The sequence below is a fragment of the Diplotaxodon limnothrissa genome, linkage group LG20 (genome assembly GCF_057381915.1).
Source record: "Diplotaxodon limnothrissa isolate DT_005_m linkage group LG20, D_limnothrissa_male_GT1.1, whole genome shotgun sequence".
NCBI classification, from domain to species: Eukaryota; Metazoa; Chordata; class Actinopteri; order Cichliformes; family Cichlidae; genus Diplotaxodon; species Diplotaxodon limnothrissa.
The window spans coordinates 33,264,076-33,281,985 of NC_140615.1; the positions used below are offsets into that span (position 1 = coordinate 33,264,076).

Genomic DNA, 17,910 nt, shown 5'->3' on the forward strand with positions numbered 1-17,910 from the left:
ACAGAAATATGATGAAAACTATTAAAAATGTCATTTGTGTGGATTCCTTAAAAATGTGTCAGCTTTGCCTGGTAGAGGTTACACTGGACCTCCTTTTATTTTGTTTTTGCAGAAGTTCACACAGTCATTTCCAACGCATCTCGAAGACAGTTAGAAATTCTAAGTTGTTGACTTGATAGTAAGACCAGACACCACACTTATAAGAGGAATAGGTTCTCTTGGTGGGGACAGAAGTTTTTGTTCCGTTTACTTCAAAGGTGCACTCTTTAATTGTTCAGATAACCTTCCTTTCAGTTAAAATGTGAAACCACAGCCAAAGGCCAGTAATTAGCATGTCATCTTATCATTTATTTTCTGTGAAAACATTCATATTTATTTAAAAACACACTTTAGAAATGAGACAAAAATCAAAATTTATGCAAATCTTAGCTTTCTAGTCAAAGTGTAAAAAGGCTATAATTTAAAAAGAACCCTTCTGAGAAGAAAGGGATGTTATGTGGTTTAACTATTGCAGAAACAAAGTATCACATGAATAGGGAAAAGGTGGATAGGCTATATAAATTCCCTGTTACTATTTTTTATATGTCTTTGAAAATATGACACCACTTCTCTGCTGTCAAGCCAGGAGTTTCCTCTTCATGGTCAGTCTATAAATAATTTGGTAGCCGTCATCCCAGCCGTAAAGCTGCTTCTCCTCAGGGTTGTATTTCAGACTAGCGTGGGCCCCGTACCTCCTGGGGAAGTAGATGAGTGGAGCCTCTTCACTGAGCACCATGTCGTTGACGTCAAAGACACACTGAACCCGCGAGCGACTGGCCAGACGGGTGTTGTAAACGACATAGACAGTCCCGCACACTACAAAAGCCGCCTCTGCATTTTCCCGCGGGCATCGAGTGTCCCAGATTTGCTCTATATCAAGAGTGGCAGCGTCCATCTTTGCAAGGCTGATGGTTGGTTCACTGTCACTGGGGGCATACAAGAGCCAGAGACCCCCATCATCTGCTGCAAGGTCTGCAACAGTCTCTGGATTGAGGTTGTACACAGTGGCACGGCCCTCCACAGGGAACATGGCAGTTTCTGTCACTGAGCCACTCAGAAGGTCATATTTAACCACCTGCATATCTGCTTCAGCCTCCTGCTTTATGTAATACAAATAGCCATTGTAAACAGCGCTACCAGGGCCGCTCCATTCAGAGGGAAGCCTGATGCTTCTGCTGCCTGTGACTCCCAGGGAGCGTGAAAAGTCAAGTACAGATTTGAATTGGTAGATGGTGTTTCCTGATGTGCCATTAAAAATGTAAACCTTGGAGGATCTCGGGTCTCTGGTCCACATGCCCTTGGGACTGCCCACTCGTTTCATGATTTTCACTGATCGGATGCCAGAAATTATTTCCACACAGTCTGCAGCGAGAGAAAAAACACACAGAAGAGGATATTGGTGAAGTGGAAAGAGCCACTGGTTATGTTCACTTATTTTAAATTAATGGACTATTCATATACTGCATATACTTTAAATTATGTACATATATTTTTAACTGACCAGTACATCCATCTAGTCAGCTGCTCCAGTTGCAGATCATATTTGCCAGTCAGTTAATAATACCAGACATTATTTTTGTTAGTGCTGCAGGTCATTTCCATTTCCAGTAAATATCCCAGACCTGCCCAACAAACCCCCAAAATTTCCTCTAGAAGGAAGGAAAAAGCAACAACAAACCTCCTGTTTGAAAATGCCAGAAACCTGAAATGTTTATATGATAAGCTGTAACTATCTCAGGTTATCTGAAATATCATTTCAGATAAAAAGTACCTAATACAAAATATAACATTTAATAACCTTTACTGCAGTGCCCATCATACTGTTCCTCTACAATTTTACTACCACAGAAAAAAATACCCTCTGATAGTTTCATTTAAAAAAAACAAATAATAATAATAATAATAATAGCAAAAGCAATAACAAAATAACAAAAGCTGTAAACTAAAAATGTAGTGATAACACCTCCATAAATTACACCTGTGACAACAACATTATTGTCACTGTCACTCTGTTAACAGCATAGACTGATTATAAGATTACTTAGCCTTATACATGAATCTATGCAGAGCCTACAACATAGACTGTTTATACTTTTACATGGCATGTCTGCGTTGTCTGCCACCAGAACAACGCTTTTATTCAGTTGCTCCAAGAAACACTGAGACTGTAACATGAAAATCACAAGTTCGCTTAGTCCATTTGTTTCACAAGAGAGCTGCTGGATGTAAGTTTGAGCTATTTTTTTAATCGACCCTCATTAATGTGCCATTGTCTGTGTAGTGTAATTGCTTTTCTTACTGTAATCCATGTGACTGATTACCTGGTTAAAGGGAAATAAAACAGACCAAACTGGAAAACAGCTGGAAAGAGTTGCAGCTATATTCTAAACCTCATGTCAAAACAGACATTATAGAATTGTATAAATATATAGAAATGTAAAAAAAAACTAAAAAAAACAGTGGAATTAATAAAAACATAATTTAAACATATTTTTCCTATTTAGTTTCATTAGCATGTTTCAGTAAAGTGCAACTCTTCAACTAAAATGTGTATTTGCAGCCTTTCACCCAGCAGCCTGTGGTCATTTCTATCTGGCTCTCTAAATTAAAGGCAAATTCAAACCAGTCGGGGAATTGGGCTCAGACTCATATGAGTGCAGCACAAGGGCAGAATGAAGAGAAAGAAGACTAATATCGTTCTTTTGCCAAAATATACACAAAACGGAAGCCCCAATGGCATGTATGCCAGCATTGTGCTTGCAGAAGCTGAACTGGGTCTCTACAATGCAGTAAAGTTCATTCTGGGTCACTTCACAGACGTTCACAATGGAGAACTGTGTGCAGAGATCATTCCGGCGAACATGAGAATAATGTCACTGACCTCAGGTCACTTTCTGTCCTTCCCTCCATGAATAGATTGCACACAAAAGCTAATATAGAAGGCTGTTGTTCAATCATAGACTTGATTTTGATTTTGAGAATACTGTGTATGACCATCATTATGAGCCTAAGCAATGGGTTTATGATATTACAGCCTAATCCTTGAATTAATGTGTTATTGATTGGCTTGTAAAGTCAGCCAGTAAAATAAAGAAATCAATACTTTTTTCATTTGCCTTGCAAGGAGAGTAAATGGCACCAAAGCAATTTAATGATCTATCATTGGGGGATTTTAGTTTTTGGAACCATTTAAGTTCAAAAATTATACATCTTTGGCTTAATGTGCCACATTCACTTAAATCTGCCAACGTGGAGTAGGAATTAAAAACTGATTTCACAACTTTTTACATCATGTTTCAACCAAGCTAGTATTACCTGAGTTAATGACTCAGTGCAGCAGTTGTATTGCAGCACCGTTTGCAGCAGTTCGCCTTGGGACGTGATGATTATAATGACAAACGCTGCGCTCAAACAGTGCAAACAGGGGAGTAGCTCTGCGGAAATAAATGAGTTGCATAAAGCCAGAATTCTACTGGAAAACATGACTGCACAGTGACTCAAAGCACTCTGCTAAATGACTTGTAACAGTGCCGTGTTTGTTTCCCATTTTCCAGAGGCATGGCTCTTCCGAGACTCTCTCTGCATAAGGAATGGTGTGGAACCTGGTCCTGTAGATGTGTAGCTCTAAATATATACATCCCAAAGGATCTGACTGTGTCATTCCTTCACTGTGAATTAAAATAAAAGATCAAAGACCTGAAGAAGACATTTTTGCTGAGATGTATGTGTACCCCGCAGCTCACCAGAGACTCTAGACTGCAGCTCCTCCCACTCTTCTTCTTCCTCTTCCTCACCTCTGCTTTCCTCCATCTCCCAGGCCTCCTGCTCCACTACCTTATCTGCCCTGTTCGTGCAGGCCCGAGGGGACATCTGGGTTTCCACGTAATCCATCTCTTGTTCCACTCGGTCCACTCGAGCAGCTGCTCCTTCCAAGTCTTTGAAGAGCATGCTGTGGTGATTCTTTAGTCCATCCATGGCTTCGGCAGTCAGCTTTTTGAAATCCTTCATCTCTGTGTGGTACCGATGGGATTGCTCATGCCACAGCTGCATGCGGTCCTGTCAGACGTGCAGAAAGCAACACAAGTGTAAAAATGTACTGGAATATGTGTTTTTGTCTCTTTTTTATTCAAACCAGATGACAAGGAAAAAAACTGTGTTTACACTGTAGCAAACGCTGAGGTCATCAGTTTGATACAAAATAAAATTCCTGCCATGAAAACAGTATAAACAATGTATCCTGTCCATTTTCTGCTGCTGATGTAAAATTTTGAGTCTGTTTGATGACCAATCTCACTCTGTGTGGTTTCAGAGTAAATTTCTTTGATGCTTTGGTTTTAATTCCAGGAAGCTTTGATGTTGTCCATCTTTATAGTATCTTTGCAAACATTCATTTCATCTAGAAAATTAATCCCAGTTATTTTGAGTGCTACTGTTACTTATTTTACACCAACACAGTATCTGTGCCCAGGACTGTATTGTTAGAGCCAATTCTTCCTTGGTGCCCTTTGAAAACCAGTCTACATTTGGACAGGTTTGATAACAAACTCTCTGTGCTGTTATGGAGTGGAAGTTTAAGAAAATACCTTCAGAATAAAAGCATGGTGGAAGAGATCTGTGAGTTTCATTTGCAAATCACTTTATGCAGTTTTCTTCCAGTGTTTTGTAGGGCTGTGCAGTTAATTAAATTTAAATCGAATAATAAAATTCAATTAGAACTTAATCAGTGAAACATTTTTTTCTGGCCTATTGTTCTCTGAAGTATATAGCATTGTCATTTTGTGATTTATTTTGGTGGAGTTTTTTTATTGCATGTGGATGCAACCTGCTGCAGATTGAATGCAAATTGGACACACAACTGCATCTATAGAAGAGATGTAGGAGGAAGAGATTTTGGCTTTGAAAGTAAAATTTCTTGCGATTTGATTTGAAGTTGTGGAAGTGTTCCACAAGATAAATTATCTTTGAAGAGTAACTTGCAGGAAATAAATGCCAGGAAAAATAAGATTTCATTTTCGGAAAGAATACATTTATATGTCATGACATGAACAAGAAGGAAAAGTTAGCAGAAGTAATTTTTGCTCCCGATGTGGGTTTGACTGGCAAGATCTCTAAAATAATTTAGTCACTCACCTTAAACTCTTAAGGGTTTTTATTATTTTTCCCATTGAAGAAGTGGTAGGACTTTTTAAGGAAACGCAAGTAACCATGTTTTTGCTTTTTGGTGTATGGTTTTAAAATGCCATATTGTTTTGTAATTTTGGTTACATATTGAACACAAAGGGTTAAATCGGTGAAAGAATGCAAATAAAATGACCATTCAAACCACATTCAGCCTGCAGGCTCATGTCCTCTGTGCCACCTTTATCTTGATCTTCTAGCTGCTGCAGATCTGGCTCTATTTTTCTCCATTTGCCACGTTGCTTTGTAATGGCTAGTTACTTGAATAGAGTCTGTGTATATGTAATTTCAATTTTCAATCCCCCTAATCCCCCAATCCCCCAATATGTATCCTACCAGCATGACATTTCTCATTGTGGTTCACCAGTCAGAGACCAAAACTGGAAACACTCCACTGAGTTCAGGCAAGTCTCAGGTTTATAACCTAAATGTCCATCTTTGGTATAAGTAAAGTTAGCATGTTGACTATTTTAAGCTTAAAATGGAACTAAATGGCACTGCCTCAATAAAAGGCACAATTAAACAGATAGTATTAAATTGCTACGCAGAATACTTATGAAAAGTTACAATCATAAACCTAAGGCTTGCTTACAGTGAGCTATCGAATTCATCACACTTGAGACTGTAAATATTGGAAGATACCAGTAAATGAATGGTTCCTTTATCGCAACATCTGTGCATTTCTACAGTTATAACTGACAGCAAGCTGACAGATGAATAATGAGTTGAGGTATATACCTGGTTCTAATGTTCATCTACAACAAACCCCAAGCAAGAAAGAAGTACGAGGACAGTCAGCTGCAACTGACACCAAAAATTGAATGGCAGCTTGAAAAAGTTTTGCCTTGTCAGATGAGTCTCAAGTTCTGCTGCAAATGTGGCATGAATAATGTGAAAGCATAGATAATGGTCTGGAGGATATCTTCTTGGCACACTTACACCCCTTAATACAAGTTCTTTAAATGCCACAGCCTACCTGAGTATTGTTGCTGACCACCCTATGCCTTTATGATCAGTGTATCCATCCTCTGATGACTCATTCCAGCAGGATAACACACCATGTCTCAAACTCGAATAATCTCAAACTGGTTTCTTGAACATGACAATAAGTACACTGTACTCAAATGGCCTCCATAGTCACCAGATCTCAATCCAACAGTACGCCTCAGGGATGTGCTGGACAGATGTCAGTAGCATGTCAATATGGACTAAATTCTCAGAGGAATGTTTCCAGCACTTTGTGTTCGTGCCACATTAAGAAGAAATGTGTTATTAATCACTTTGAGAATAAAGTGGAGAATGAGTGTAGATGAGTTAGTGAAATCGACCTTTAGAATTGGTTTCAGTAACAAGGAAATTGTTTCTTTCAGCTCATAAACACAGTGTGGTGTGTTTATGAGCTGGACGATGAAACGATGGTGCAGAAAGCTGCATCTGGTCAGAAGGAAAAGAAACAAAGAAACTTGAGTGGGAAATGGCTGGTAATGGACAGATGCAAGGATAGCGATGGTTACGCCCTTGTATAGAGGATGTATGAGGATAGATAAGAGGATAGATGGCTGATCAGTCTGCTTCACTGACTAATCTACACAAGGCATTTTGTAGAGGGTATAGCGGCCGTGGAGGACTAAAAAAGTGGCTGGTGAATGTAAGCAAGTAAACTTTAGAAACTAGTATATTAGTATTTTTCACATTGGTAAGGATAATGCATTTACAGCCGAAGACTCAGTCGTGTTTCCAACTATAAACACTGTGGGAGGGTAAGATTTCCCTGTTTCAATCAATCAATTATCACCTAAACTAAATAGAAAGGAGCACTGTATTTCTCAGCACATGACTGACACTGAGATGTAATAACTGATAGCTCCCCTGCCTCCTTCCTCCTTTACATTGCTGTGAGCCTGTGGACAAATGGAAAGGAAAGTTCAATGAAAGCTTGCTGATGAATTGCCGTGTTCATATCAATCCAAAGGTTGAGCCAGTATATTGGAATTGAGACCACAGGGGGGAAGTGAGTGGGATTTAATTTTAAATGTATTTATTTCACGCTTATAACAGTTTTAAGGATGACATCGTTGCAACGGAGCCACACAGTTTGACTCTGTAAATGTAAACCGAAAGAATAAAGGAATTATTTAAATTACTCCCTTAGGTGAGCAGATATTTAATCCTCAAGTCAACATAAGTGTTTGACTTGCACAAACTTTCATGACATTGATATAACATGTAGCCTCATGAGAGCCACTTTAAAGAAAAACAATACTGAACACTCGGTAATTCGATTCTTTCCTCGAGGCTCTTTGTTTACTGCAGCTTCATTCTACCTCTGAAGAACACATTTCTCGGTTAGGCTGTTGGGATGTTTGATGCCACAGCCACAAAGGTTGGGCTTGTACTCATTACTGGTGTGTCACTATCTTAAACCCTGAAGAAAATGTAATATTGTTGGACAGAGAAGGAGAGGGCTGCATGCATCAAATGATGTTCCCCCCGAAGGCTGCTGTAGAGCTGATGAGCTGGGCAGACATCGCATTAATTGCTTTGCATTAGGAAAAGCATTAAATTCAAATCAAAAAAAGAGGAGGAGGCAGTCAACTGTTGTTTATGATGTTTTTATGACTACACAGAGATCTGAGCTGCCATTTAAAGCATAAGTCACTTAAAGGACAGTCGATTCTTACCTCAATAGCCAACAATCTGTTCTCCAGATAATCCATCAGCCCCTGGTAGTAATACTGGGCACCAGTGAAAGTCCAGGCAGTGGAAATGAGGAGGGCAAACAGCAGCTTCATTGTAAGCCGATCAATGGAACAGCTGAGTTTCTTTCTTTCTCCAAGTTTTAGAGGATTCTTTGGGTTGATGTTTGCCTCTGCAGAGTTGTCCTTAGTGTCAAACAACCCATCAATGCTCATATGTGGCGTGCAGTAGAAGAATAAGTTTCAGCTGCACATGCAAAAAGGTGAGAGGCATAGAAAGAGTAAGAGGCCACTCGGAGAGTTTCCGATTATTTGACCGCTCTCACTTTGCTGGAATGTTTTCACAAACTCTCAGGGAGGAGCCTTGTGCCTCTTACCCCTCTCTATCCCAAAAAAAGTGAATGTGCTGCACTCACTTTGTACTTGTTGTACACACTCCCGGAGACATGTAAGGAATACAGAACAAACAGAACTCGATACAAGTGCCGCTCTACTCCGATTACTTTTTTACTCAAAGAAACTTTATCATACTTTGTAAGTTTAGCACTCAGTAAACAGCTTTTAGCTTCTTTTTCAGTTTCTGACACCTTTAAGGTTTCTGTCTCCTGCAACTACTTGACATGCAGCTGAATAATGGAATCAGCCAATCCAATCCCCTGTTGGGTGATATTAACTTTCTGTTGCTGCTAAGATGATCTTCTTAGCATTTTGAAGAAGCAACTGTGAGCTGTGTTGAGAGAGACAAAGATGCCAATGCTACAGCTCAGAAATGGCACAAAGCTAGATTTAAGCTCAAGCTGTGACTCTAACACACATTACTGGAGATGACTGTACCTGGAGAGACTCGGTATCAGGAAACTGTGTGGCAACAAAAGGTAAATAAACTCAGGAAGTAAATAGGACTAATGAAATATAACCAACAAATTTGTCACATACACAATCATACAGGGTACATGTAGTGAAATGCTCTATGTCCGAGCTGCGGACAGGCTGCAGACGTAGCCATGCCATTCCTGGGCTTGGTTTTAGCACAGGGGCCTAGCTAGGACTCTCACTGGATACCGGGTGGGAATCACTTGCAACTTGCAACTCCCGCTCCAAAGGTGTGTAGTCTTACCACTACACTATCCAGCTGCTCCAGCTGCATATCCAACCAACATGTGCAAGAAGGTAAAAGCAGAGTGTTTGTTTCTTTGCAAACAAACTCTACCACATTATTTTTGTCCACTGGTAAAACTGTAATGCAATGGATTACTTTAGTGGTAGTAATCATCAGTCATCATCACTTATACGACATGATACTCATGCACAGCATTCCTCCCACCAATCATAAACTTGCCCATAAAATGAAAACTTTGACAGACATTCAAACATTCAATTCATACATTTTGTTGAAAAGGGGAAAGTTTAAAAAAAGAATCTTTCACATTACAGTGATTAAAATGTCAATATTCTAAAATAATAACAGTAATTTTGGTAACAATGGCTGCATTTGTCTTGGATGTCTAGATCACCTGTAGCTACACTGACTGCAAGTGAAATTTTGCCCTGAGAATAATAAAGCCTCCTTCAGAGTGAAGAGCACAGAGACTTGGAAACTAAAACAGGTTTTAAAAATTAAAAAAATTAATCATATTTTTTATGCTGATGAAAAAAACAAAAACTAATTCCAGCTACCCACAAGGAGCACAGACATGGCACACTAGTGACCAAGAATAAGGGGAAGACAGGACTATTTATACACAAAGGGTAGATTAGGCAAGACAGCTGGGGAGGAAATGAGAACAATCAAGACAGTCGCAGGGATGGGAACTGATTAACCCAAGTAAAACAGAAAATAAGACCAGCAGACGAAATACAAAGACAAGAAAACTCAAACTGAACACAATACAAATTGACACTGGGGAGACTGGAATGATAAACTCAAGACAGAAATGAAAATGAAATAATATTACCAAACTGAAAGGAAGTACAAGAAGGATTAGTGCCAATATATGAAGTCAGAACTAGAAAACATGAGTATCAGTAATAACTAGTCAGAAATCAGTACTATTAGCAGGCCACAACACACCCAACTGATCTGATAATGGCTGTGTACCATTTAGGCATGTTTTGCACTAAACAGCAGAAATCATAAATTGGTATTTATCCATTTTCTGTTGCTTATCTAAGTCCAGGTATCAGAGGCAGCAGTCACTTCCTCCTCCTGCTGGGATACTGAGGTGTTCCCAAGCCTAGACATGTAATATCTGCAGCACATCCTTCCATCTATAACATATCCAAAACCTGACATTTTGGAGGCGTCAAATGCCCAAAGCGCCTCATTTGGTTTCTATTGTTGTACACTTAGCCCCTCCTGCATGATTAAGCTCTCCAACATTCAGCCTCTTCAAATGTTTGAGAGAAAATTAAAAAAGATATTTTATACCAGTCTGAAAACAAAAGACTTTTCTCACTCAGCCAGATTTAGCCCAGAAACATTGCCCATGGACATCTGTTGATTGTGATGCTGCATATGTGCTGTTACATTATGAAATACGCTGCACGTATATTTCTCCATCATTAATCATAATTACAGCATGTGCGAAAACATGACCACATCACCATATTTTAATTGAAGCCTTTTCAGTACATAGCAGACTTTTGCACTGTCATAGCAGGAACAGATTTGGTAGCGATGGCTCATTTCCAACAAACATCCCAGTAAGCCATGACAGTGAACCAGCATGAACAATACCACGACCCTGTAATTACCTCAACTACACAGCACAGTTGTTTTTCGGTGCAATCGGTTACACCTGTGCTTCCCCTGCTATGAAACATCTGCTGTGAAAAAAGCCAAAAAAATACAGCTTGGCTAACACCTGCACACCTGGATAATCATGTGATTATCCAGTCAGATTAGAATGCGGCGGTACTACAATGGATAAAATCTCGCACACACAGGTCAGGTGCTCCGGTTAATGCTCACATCAAACATCAGAACGGGAAAAAATGTGAGCTCGGTGACTGTGGCGTAATTGGCGGTGCCAGACAGGCTGGTTTAAACACTGCTGATCTGCTGGGATTTTCACAACAGTCTCTAGAGTTAAATGAGTGTTTGGAGCCAACAGAGAGACTATGGTAACTCGGTAACCACTCTGTGCAGCCCTGGTGAGCAGAAAAGCAACTCAGAGTGAAACAACACATTGAGGCAGATGGACTACAACAGCAGAAGGCTGTGTCAGCCAAGAACAGAAATCCAAGCCTGCAGTGGGCACAGGATCAGTAAAACTGGAGATTTGAAGACAGGAAAAAACGTCGGATGAATCTCAATTTATTTCACTGAGGCTGCAGATGATCAGAATTTGGCATGAGCAGCATGAGTCCACTGACCAGCCTGGCTTTGTTTCAACAGTCCAGGCTGAATATTGTTGGGAATGTTGTTTTGGCACATTTTGGTCCTCTTATTACTGACGGTCACAGTGTGAATGCCAGTGTTTTTTTTAGTATTGTTGCTGACTGTGTGGCTGGCTTACCATCTTCAAGCAAGGATAATGCACCAAGCCATAAAGCAAAAGTCAAACTGGTTTCATGAACATGGCTCACAACTCACCAGATCTGAAGTCAGTGGGACATCTTGGGGATGCGGTTGGAGTGGAGAGTCACAGCATGAGTTTGCAGCTGACAAATCTGCAGACATTATGTGATGCAATCATGTCAACATGGAGCAGAGTCTGACTCAGAAATGGAATGCTGTTTCTAAAAGAAGTGCGATATAAGTAGTTTATCTAAGAAACACAAAATGCTGCTCTGGTATGACCTATAGCGACAGGCTTAGTAACAAAATAAGTGGAATATGCAAAAGAACAGAACCACACAAAAGCATAAAAAGAGGAAAAAGCAGAGGACATTAAAACAGACTGTGCCGGCAGATGGAAAGTTAAGTTACAAAGAAAAAAAAGAAAGGGAAAAAGAAAAAAGTTTGTATTGGTGCATTTGCTCCATTAAGCAAGATTTAGACATTTATGGCTTCACTGGTCCCCTGGGATGATCTAACTTATTGGTTTGAGAGTGGAGCTCTGTTCCCAGCCTGACAGCTGTGATTAGTCAATAACGCTGCATTGCACCTTTGAACGAGATTGCATTTCTCTGATGTGGGCAAACAGATTATTTTCACTGCAGGAGCATCCACGCATGACTCTAACATACAACCTTTGACCCCAAAGCTGAGTTTAGAAATGTACGAATGCAGAGGTGGGATCACATAAGGGGTTATGAGATCCCACAGTATATGAAAAAGACACATTTAAAACATCTTTTTGCAGTCCATTTATGTCTCGTTTTAGCTGTGTTGCATCTCTCTGCTCTTTGTAGTGTTAGGTGTTAGCTATGCTATCTAAATGGTTGCTTTACGATGTTCCCAGGTTGTCAGAGATGTGGGGAATCTGAATTTTCTTACTATGCATGGAATAACTCACAGAAAGACCCAAACATGCCTATATTTATTGTTAAATTTAAAAACTGTCATAGTTAACTGTCTGGAAGAATCTGGCAGATGGTTGGAGCAAGCCAGGGAATACAAAAATCAGAGGACACAGTGGAAATAGTGAGATAACACAGATCTTAGGCAGGCAACACCACAGTATATGAAACTAAGACATCCAGAAATCCAATCCAAAGAGAACCTAAAATGTAGGTCTCAAACAGACTTCTGGAAGATATAATAAAATACACCAAGCAAAATATAAATAAACAAGAAACAAAAACGCTGGGTTCATGACCAGGGAACCACAGTGACCTGTCAGTGTTTCATCTTAGAAGTCATTAATGTTTTATGTTAAGGCTATTTTTATATTATATATTATGATGTAGAGTCTGTATTTTATACTGTTTATGCCTTTATTAGATGCTTTGAGTTATATAGCTTCAAAGAGATTTGGTTTCAATGTTACTTCCTGATTAAATAAAGTTAGCAAATAAATGTTCTGCTTTATCTTAAGCCTGTCTCATTCCCCTCTCCAAGTTTAAATCAATTTTTATAATTGTATAAGCCTTAAAATAGATATATAATCCTGGCTAAAGGTACCTAAGCCTTGCTACTTGTTGACCTTATATAAAATTTGCAAGTCAGCCTACTTAATGGTTTGAATGACATTTTTATTTATTCTTTATATGCCCTCAGTCCAGCAGGGTTACATCTGACCTTAAACACCATATCTTCATCACAATGACACATCCATTTATAATTTAAGTCTAAATTATAAATGAAAATGGAGCTGCAGTCAGATCTTCTTGTGGTTAATGACACACTGTATCCTTTTTGTTTTTCGTACCAGCTTTTCTCTCTGGTTTTAAACTGATTTTATTTACAGAGCGCTGTTCCAGTCTTCCAGGCTACTCTGCCTGTCTCACATCGCTGCATTGGCTGCAGCAAATGTGCTGTTTTAAACCTGTTTTATGTGTTTTAACCTTTTCATATTGTTAGTATTACAGTCTTCTCTTCATTTGAAAGAGATTTTTTTTCTGCTGTCAGCAGACGTGTCCATGTTTGTGACTGGCAACAAACTGCAAAAATCTTATCTTTTTGAGTTTATAACCCCTTTCATGTGAGTGCTTAGCCTGATTACTGATGTTATGGTAAATTAAGCCAGATAAGCAAAAGATATACTGGGTATGCTGAACTTACTTTGTAATGCTGCCCAATGGTGACTAATGAGGACCATAATGTACAAAATAAACATGTCGTATTCAGTAAGACTTGAAAATCACGGCTGAGTCCATAAACCCATCAGGAAGGAGGATACTGAGTGCATGGATCAAGGGAGCACAAGGACATGTTCCCATAGTCTTCTACAACAGCCCTACTTTTGGTAAAAGATGGATGCATCTGAAAGGTAAAGAGGCTTAAAACTGCAGGAGGGCAAGAGACTGGAAATCTAAGAGAAAACAGCCCCCGGCTCCCTTGTTCTGTGACCTCAATAAACCCTATTCTGATTTTTTAATCACTAATCTATCATCCAATCACTAGTTTCAAGTCTCATTGAGTAGAATATGAAGTTCATTATGTAAACATGGTCATTATTAGAGTCAAAGGGAAGGATTATTTAGCATATGATCATCAGCTAACGACTTGTCAATCACAAGTAATTAGCCAATGAGTGTGCAGTGTCCTTGGTTTGTCAGTCAGACCCACTCTTAGACATCACGTCTGCTTTCAAAACATCAAGATGATGATAGCGATAACGCTCACACTAGGGTTTCATAATGGAACTACTCTGAACAGTGGGTACATCCATTGTTTTATAATGACTATGTTTGCAACCACAGCAGTCACCGCTTCCACACTGGCTTCATTTTTGAGATCCATCTTTTATATCCAGTTGAAGATGATCCTTTAGAGTTGGCCAGTACCACCGCTGCCCCCACCCCTCTGACTTTGCCCCTGGTTAACTCCTGCCACAGCAGATCAAGCTATGATTCATGAGTCTTGCGCACACTTCATAAAATAAACCACGAAGTTGCTGCAGCTTGTTGCCGCATCATCATCATCATCATCAAACTTTGATTAATGTGTTGGTGTGTCAAGTGCTGCAGCAGCCTGACGACGGTGGTCTAATCATACTCTGTTTCCCCCTCATTGTCTGTTGTCCGCGATCATCTCGGCAAGTCCTGAACTGAACCACAACCTCTTGTCTATTTTTATGCTGGCAGACAGCAGACCAGACTGGGAGTGTCGTCATGGTAACAAAGTGCCGAATGGCTGCTTTTAGAAACGAAATGGGCAACCTGGAGTTTGATCTAATCTGGAATACACTGCCTGTCTGGAGCTGGCAGGCGAGGGCACAAACAGGCCAGCGGCTGTAAAATTGTGTGTGTGTGTGTGTGTGTGTGTGTGTGTGTGTGTGTGTGTGTGTGTGTGTGTGTGTGTGTGTGTGTGTGTGTGTGTGTGTGTGTGTGTGTGTGTGTCTTTCTATGCCCCAGAGGTTTTGTTTAATCACACTTTTTGATTGATGTAATTACAGTTTTAGCCCCTTTTTTTCCCATTTTGCTAAATCAATTTGAGCGTGCTTCTTGTGCTGCCTGCCACTCAGTGTGGACTTATAATCTATTATTAATTACTGCCTTAATTGCGCCATTGAGGCCTGCGATGTGATCAAAGGGCAAAACATCATTCAGGATTCATTATGTTCTACTAAGCACTGGCATATTGCACTCTCATAACCTTTTAGCTCAAGGCTGTCCTATGATGAAAGCTTTTAACTGTTGCTCAAATGTTTGTTTAGGATGGCTCTTTCTGATTCAGTTTATTTAAAAAGAAAGTGGAGAGAAATTTCCTGTAGCAAGTGTATTTTTTTCTTTTTCAAAGAAACCCTTCTGTTGTGCACGGATCATTTACAAAGTCGCCCACAAGATGGCGCCATGTGGCTTTATGTGAAAAAGCTAGTCATGGAAGAAGAATTCAGATAAGCCTCTGCTAGCTCCCTAAAAAGTTAAAACTTATCATCACTAAAATACACTTGTAAGGAGAGTGTTTGTGCATTTATTAATACCAGCAGGTGGTTGAAGTTGGGAGGTTTCAAGCTACTAATAAAAACTGCAATACTCAGTGCTGGCATCCTCCAAAGGGGGACAACATAAAATGTGAGGGGCTGCAAGATGATTAATGGAAGGGGAAAAAATATGCAAATTTTTTTTAAAGCAACTCTACTTAGGTCTTGCATTGTTTATTTTATTGCAGTTATTTAAAGAAAAACATCTGAGGAGTTCAGAAAGTTCATAGTTAACCTGTGAGAATCTGATGCTTCCTTAGAATGTGTCATGTGTCAATGTGTTTAAAAGCCTTATTTCCTTTTTTTTAGTGTAGTGTAGCTTCTAAACTTAAAGTAGCTTTAAAATACAGCTGTCAAATTGAAAGTACTGCAGTACTTTGGCTCTTAAAATGCAATGGAGTAGAAGTGCGTGTAAAACAGGAAAAAGTGTAATAGTGAAACAATAAAGTCAATAAACTTTAAACTGTGCGCAAATTCTCTCACCCCAACCAGTTGCAGGAGATGGCCCCGCCCCTCCCTGAGCCTGGGGCTGCTGGAAGTTTCTTCCTGTTAAAGGGGATTTTTTCCTTCCCACTGTCGCCAAAGTGTTTGCTCATAGTTGTGTTTTCTCTGTATGTATTATTGTAGGATCTACCTTACAATATAAAGTGCCATGAGATGACTGTTGTTGTAATTTGGTCCTGTATAAATAAAACTGAATTGAATTGAAGTTCAGTACTTGAGTAAATGTGCTTATACTTGTACCTCCTGAGATTTAGGCTTGAGCCTCGAATGGTATGAACAGTTAGTGAGTAAGTGCTCTGTAAAACAATTTAATGGGCACAAAGTGTTTTTCACAGCTATGTTGGTACTTCTCATTAGTAGGGATAACAGAACACAATAATGGGGAATGGTACGATATCAGCAATTTGGGTAGGTGTCAAATTCAGTAAGGTGCTGAAAAACCTCAGAGCTTTGTGATATGATGGGTTTTCCTGGCCTAAATAGCCGTCAGAAATCATGTAGGCTGTGGATACAAACAAACCACCACCACCTGGTTTGTGTCAGCCTGAACCGTTGACACAGCTCAGGATGGATCCATGTTTTCATGTTGTTTGTTCGAAATTCTGACCCTCCCGTCAGAATGTTGCAGGAAAAATAGAATCGTGGCGGGTTGGGGGAGGAAGTAGATGCCACCCAGCTGTCATATCGCTGTGTGATTGGTTGATTAGATATTTGCGAACAAACATTGAGCAGTTGATAATAAAGTGACTGGTGAGTGTATAAAATAATAAGTCTGATATCAAACTCTGATTTAATATAATTTAACTTGTTTCATTAGTTAAAGATCACTAGAAGTAAAAAATGTGTAAAATCTTCATAAATGAAGAGGAATGGCACTGTTTTTTTGTACAGTACATTTTAATGGACATCAGCATTAAAATTGTAAGATGTAAACATATGACATTTTAGAAAAAAACTGCTAACTTGTGCCCACAGTCACTCAGTAGGTCTAATTAAATAATAACAACAAAATACCAATGATGAATGTGTTTTAGTGATTTTAATGAAAAAGTAGTGCATCACTTTCTGTATGTGGCCTGATTATTTTTTATTATTAAACAACTGGAGACAAGCATTAGTTATTAAAGCGATAAAGTTCAGTGTTCAGTATGGTTTTGATCTAAAGTCCCCAAAACTAAAATGATTGAAAAGCAATTTTAAATGTTTAATCTACTTGTCTGCAACCGGAAGGCACATTTATACCAAAGCAGGGATTTGTTTTTTGGAGTTCATGATTTGTATAAACACCACCTTCACTGCACCATTCACAGAGGTCTTGTGAACTCCAAATAATTGGGTTTAAATAAATGTTACCATAAAATTGAGTAGACTGCAAAACCTAAGAGTGGTAACTTTGCTTATAAACATGAATAAGTGCATACCTGGATGCATGTTTTTGTGCGTCTGCCTCGGTGTTTATGACAGAGTGCCGATGATCTTGTGTAATCTCACGTCTCTCCGTGTGCTCGCCTTCACACCGGGAATCAGGAGCCGGCCATAAAAACCTGTTTCCTCTGCAACAAAACAAAAAAGGCAAACACCCCCCTAAAGGCAGCGTTCTTTATTGCCCCTTCGTATTGATTGAGAGGGTCAGAGAAACACGGCAGTCCGGTGCCAGGTCGTATAACAGCACAGACCAAATGGGTTAGGCAACGTAAAGCCTTTAGTCCCTTGTAAATAGCTTTAATACACCGGAGGCGCCAAATCACTTGACCTGCGTTAGCCCTGCCGTTTGGGGGCTTTCTGGCTGACTGAGCAGTGTGGAGCCAGCCCTTCTCCTCCCATTCTCTGGCTGTCACTCCAGGTAATAGTCAAGGTCTTATTAGTGGCACACTCCCCCTGTCTGGCTTCAAACCTTCATCTGCTGCATTTCAGCTGCTAAGGCCACATTTCTCTGTAGCCTAAGATTTTCTATAACTGAG

General features: G+C 39.6%; 1 protein-coding gene across 1 annotated transcript; it reads right to left on the reverse strand.

The window, feature by feature from the left end:
• Window positions 1-616: 616 nt before the first annotated feature.
• On the reverse strand, window positions 617-8,129 carry olfml3a (olfactomedin-like 3a). The gene is made up of 3 exons (XM_085345101.1): window positions 7,899-8,129; window positions 3,783-4,095; window positions 617-1,401 (listed from the first exon to the last, which is right to left on the reverse strand). The coding sequence occupies exons 1-3, from the start codon at window positions 8,127-8,129 to the stop codon at window positions 617-619; spliced, it is 1,329 nt and encodes a 442-aa protein (XP_085201227.1).
• Between the last annotated feature and the right edge of the window lie 9,781 nt (window positions 8,130-17,910).

Excerpts from the sequence above, each read along its gene's own strand:
- olfml3a (XM_085345101.1), bottom strand. The coding sequence starts at position 8,129 with ATGAGCATTGATGGGTTGTTTGACACTAAGGACAACTCTGCAGAGGCA. Across the intron at positions 4,096-7,898 it reads ACAGATTGTTGGCTATTGAG|GACCGCATGCAGCTGTGGCA; the intron begins GTAAGAATCGAC and ends CACGTCTGACAG. Across the intron at positions 1,402-3,782 it reads GCTGCAGTCTAGAGTCTCTG|ACTGTGTGGAAATAATTTCT; the intron begins GTGAGCTGCGGG and ends CTCTCGCTGCAG.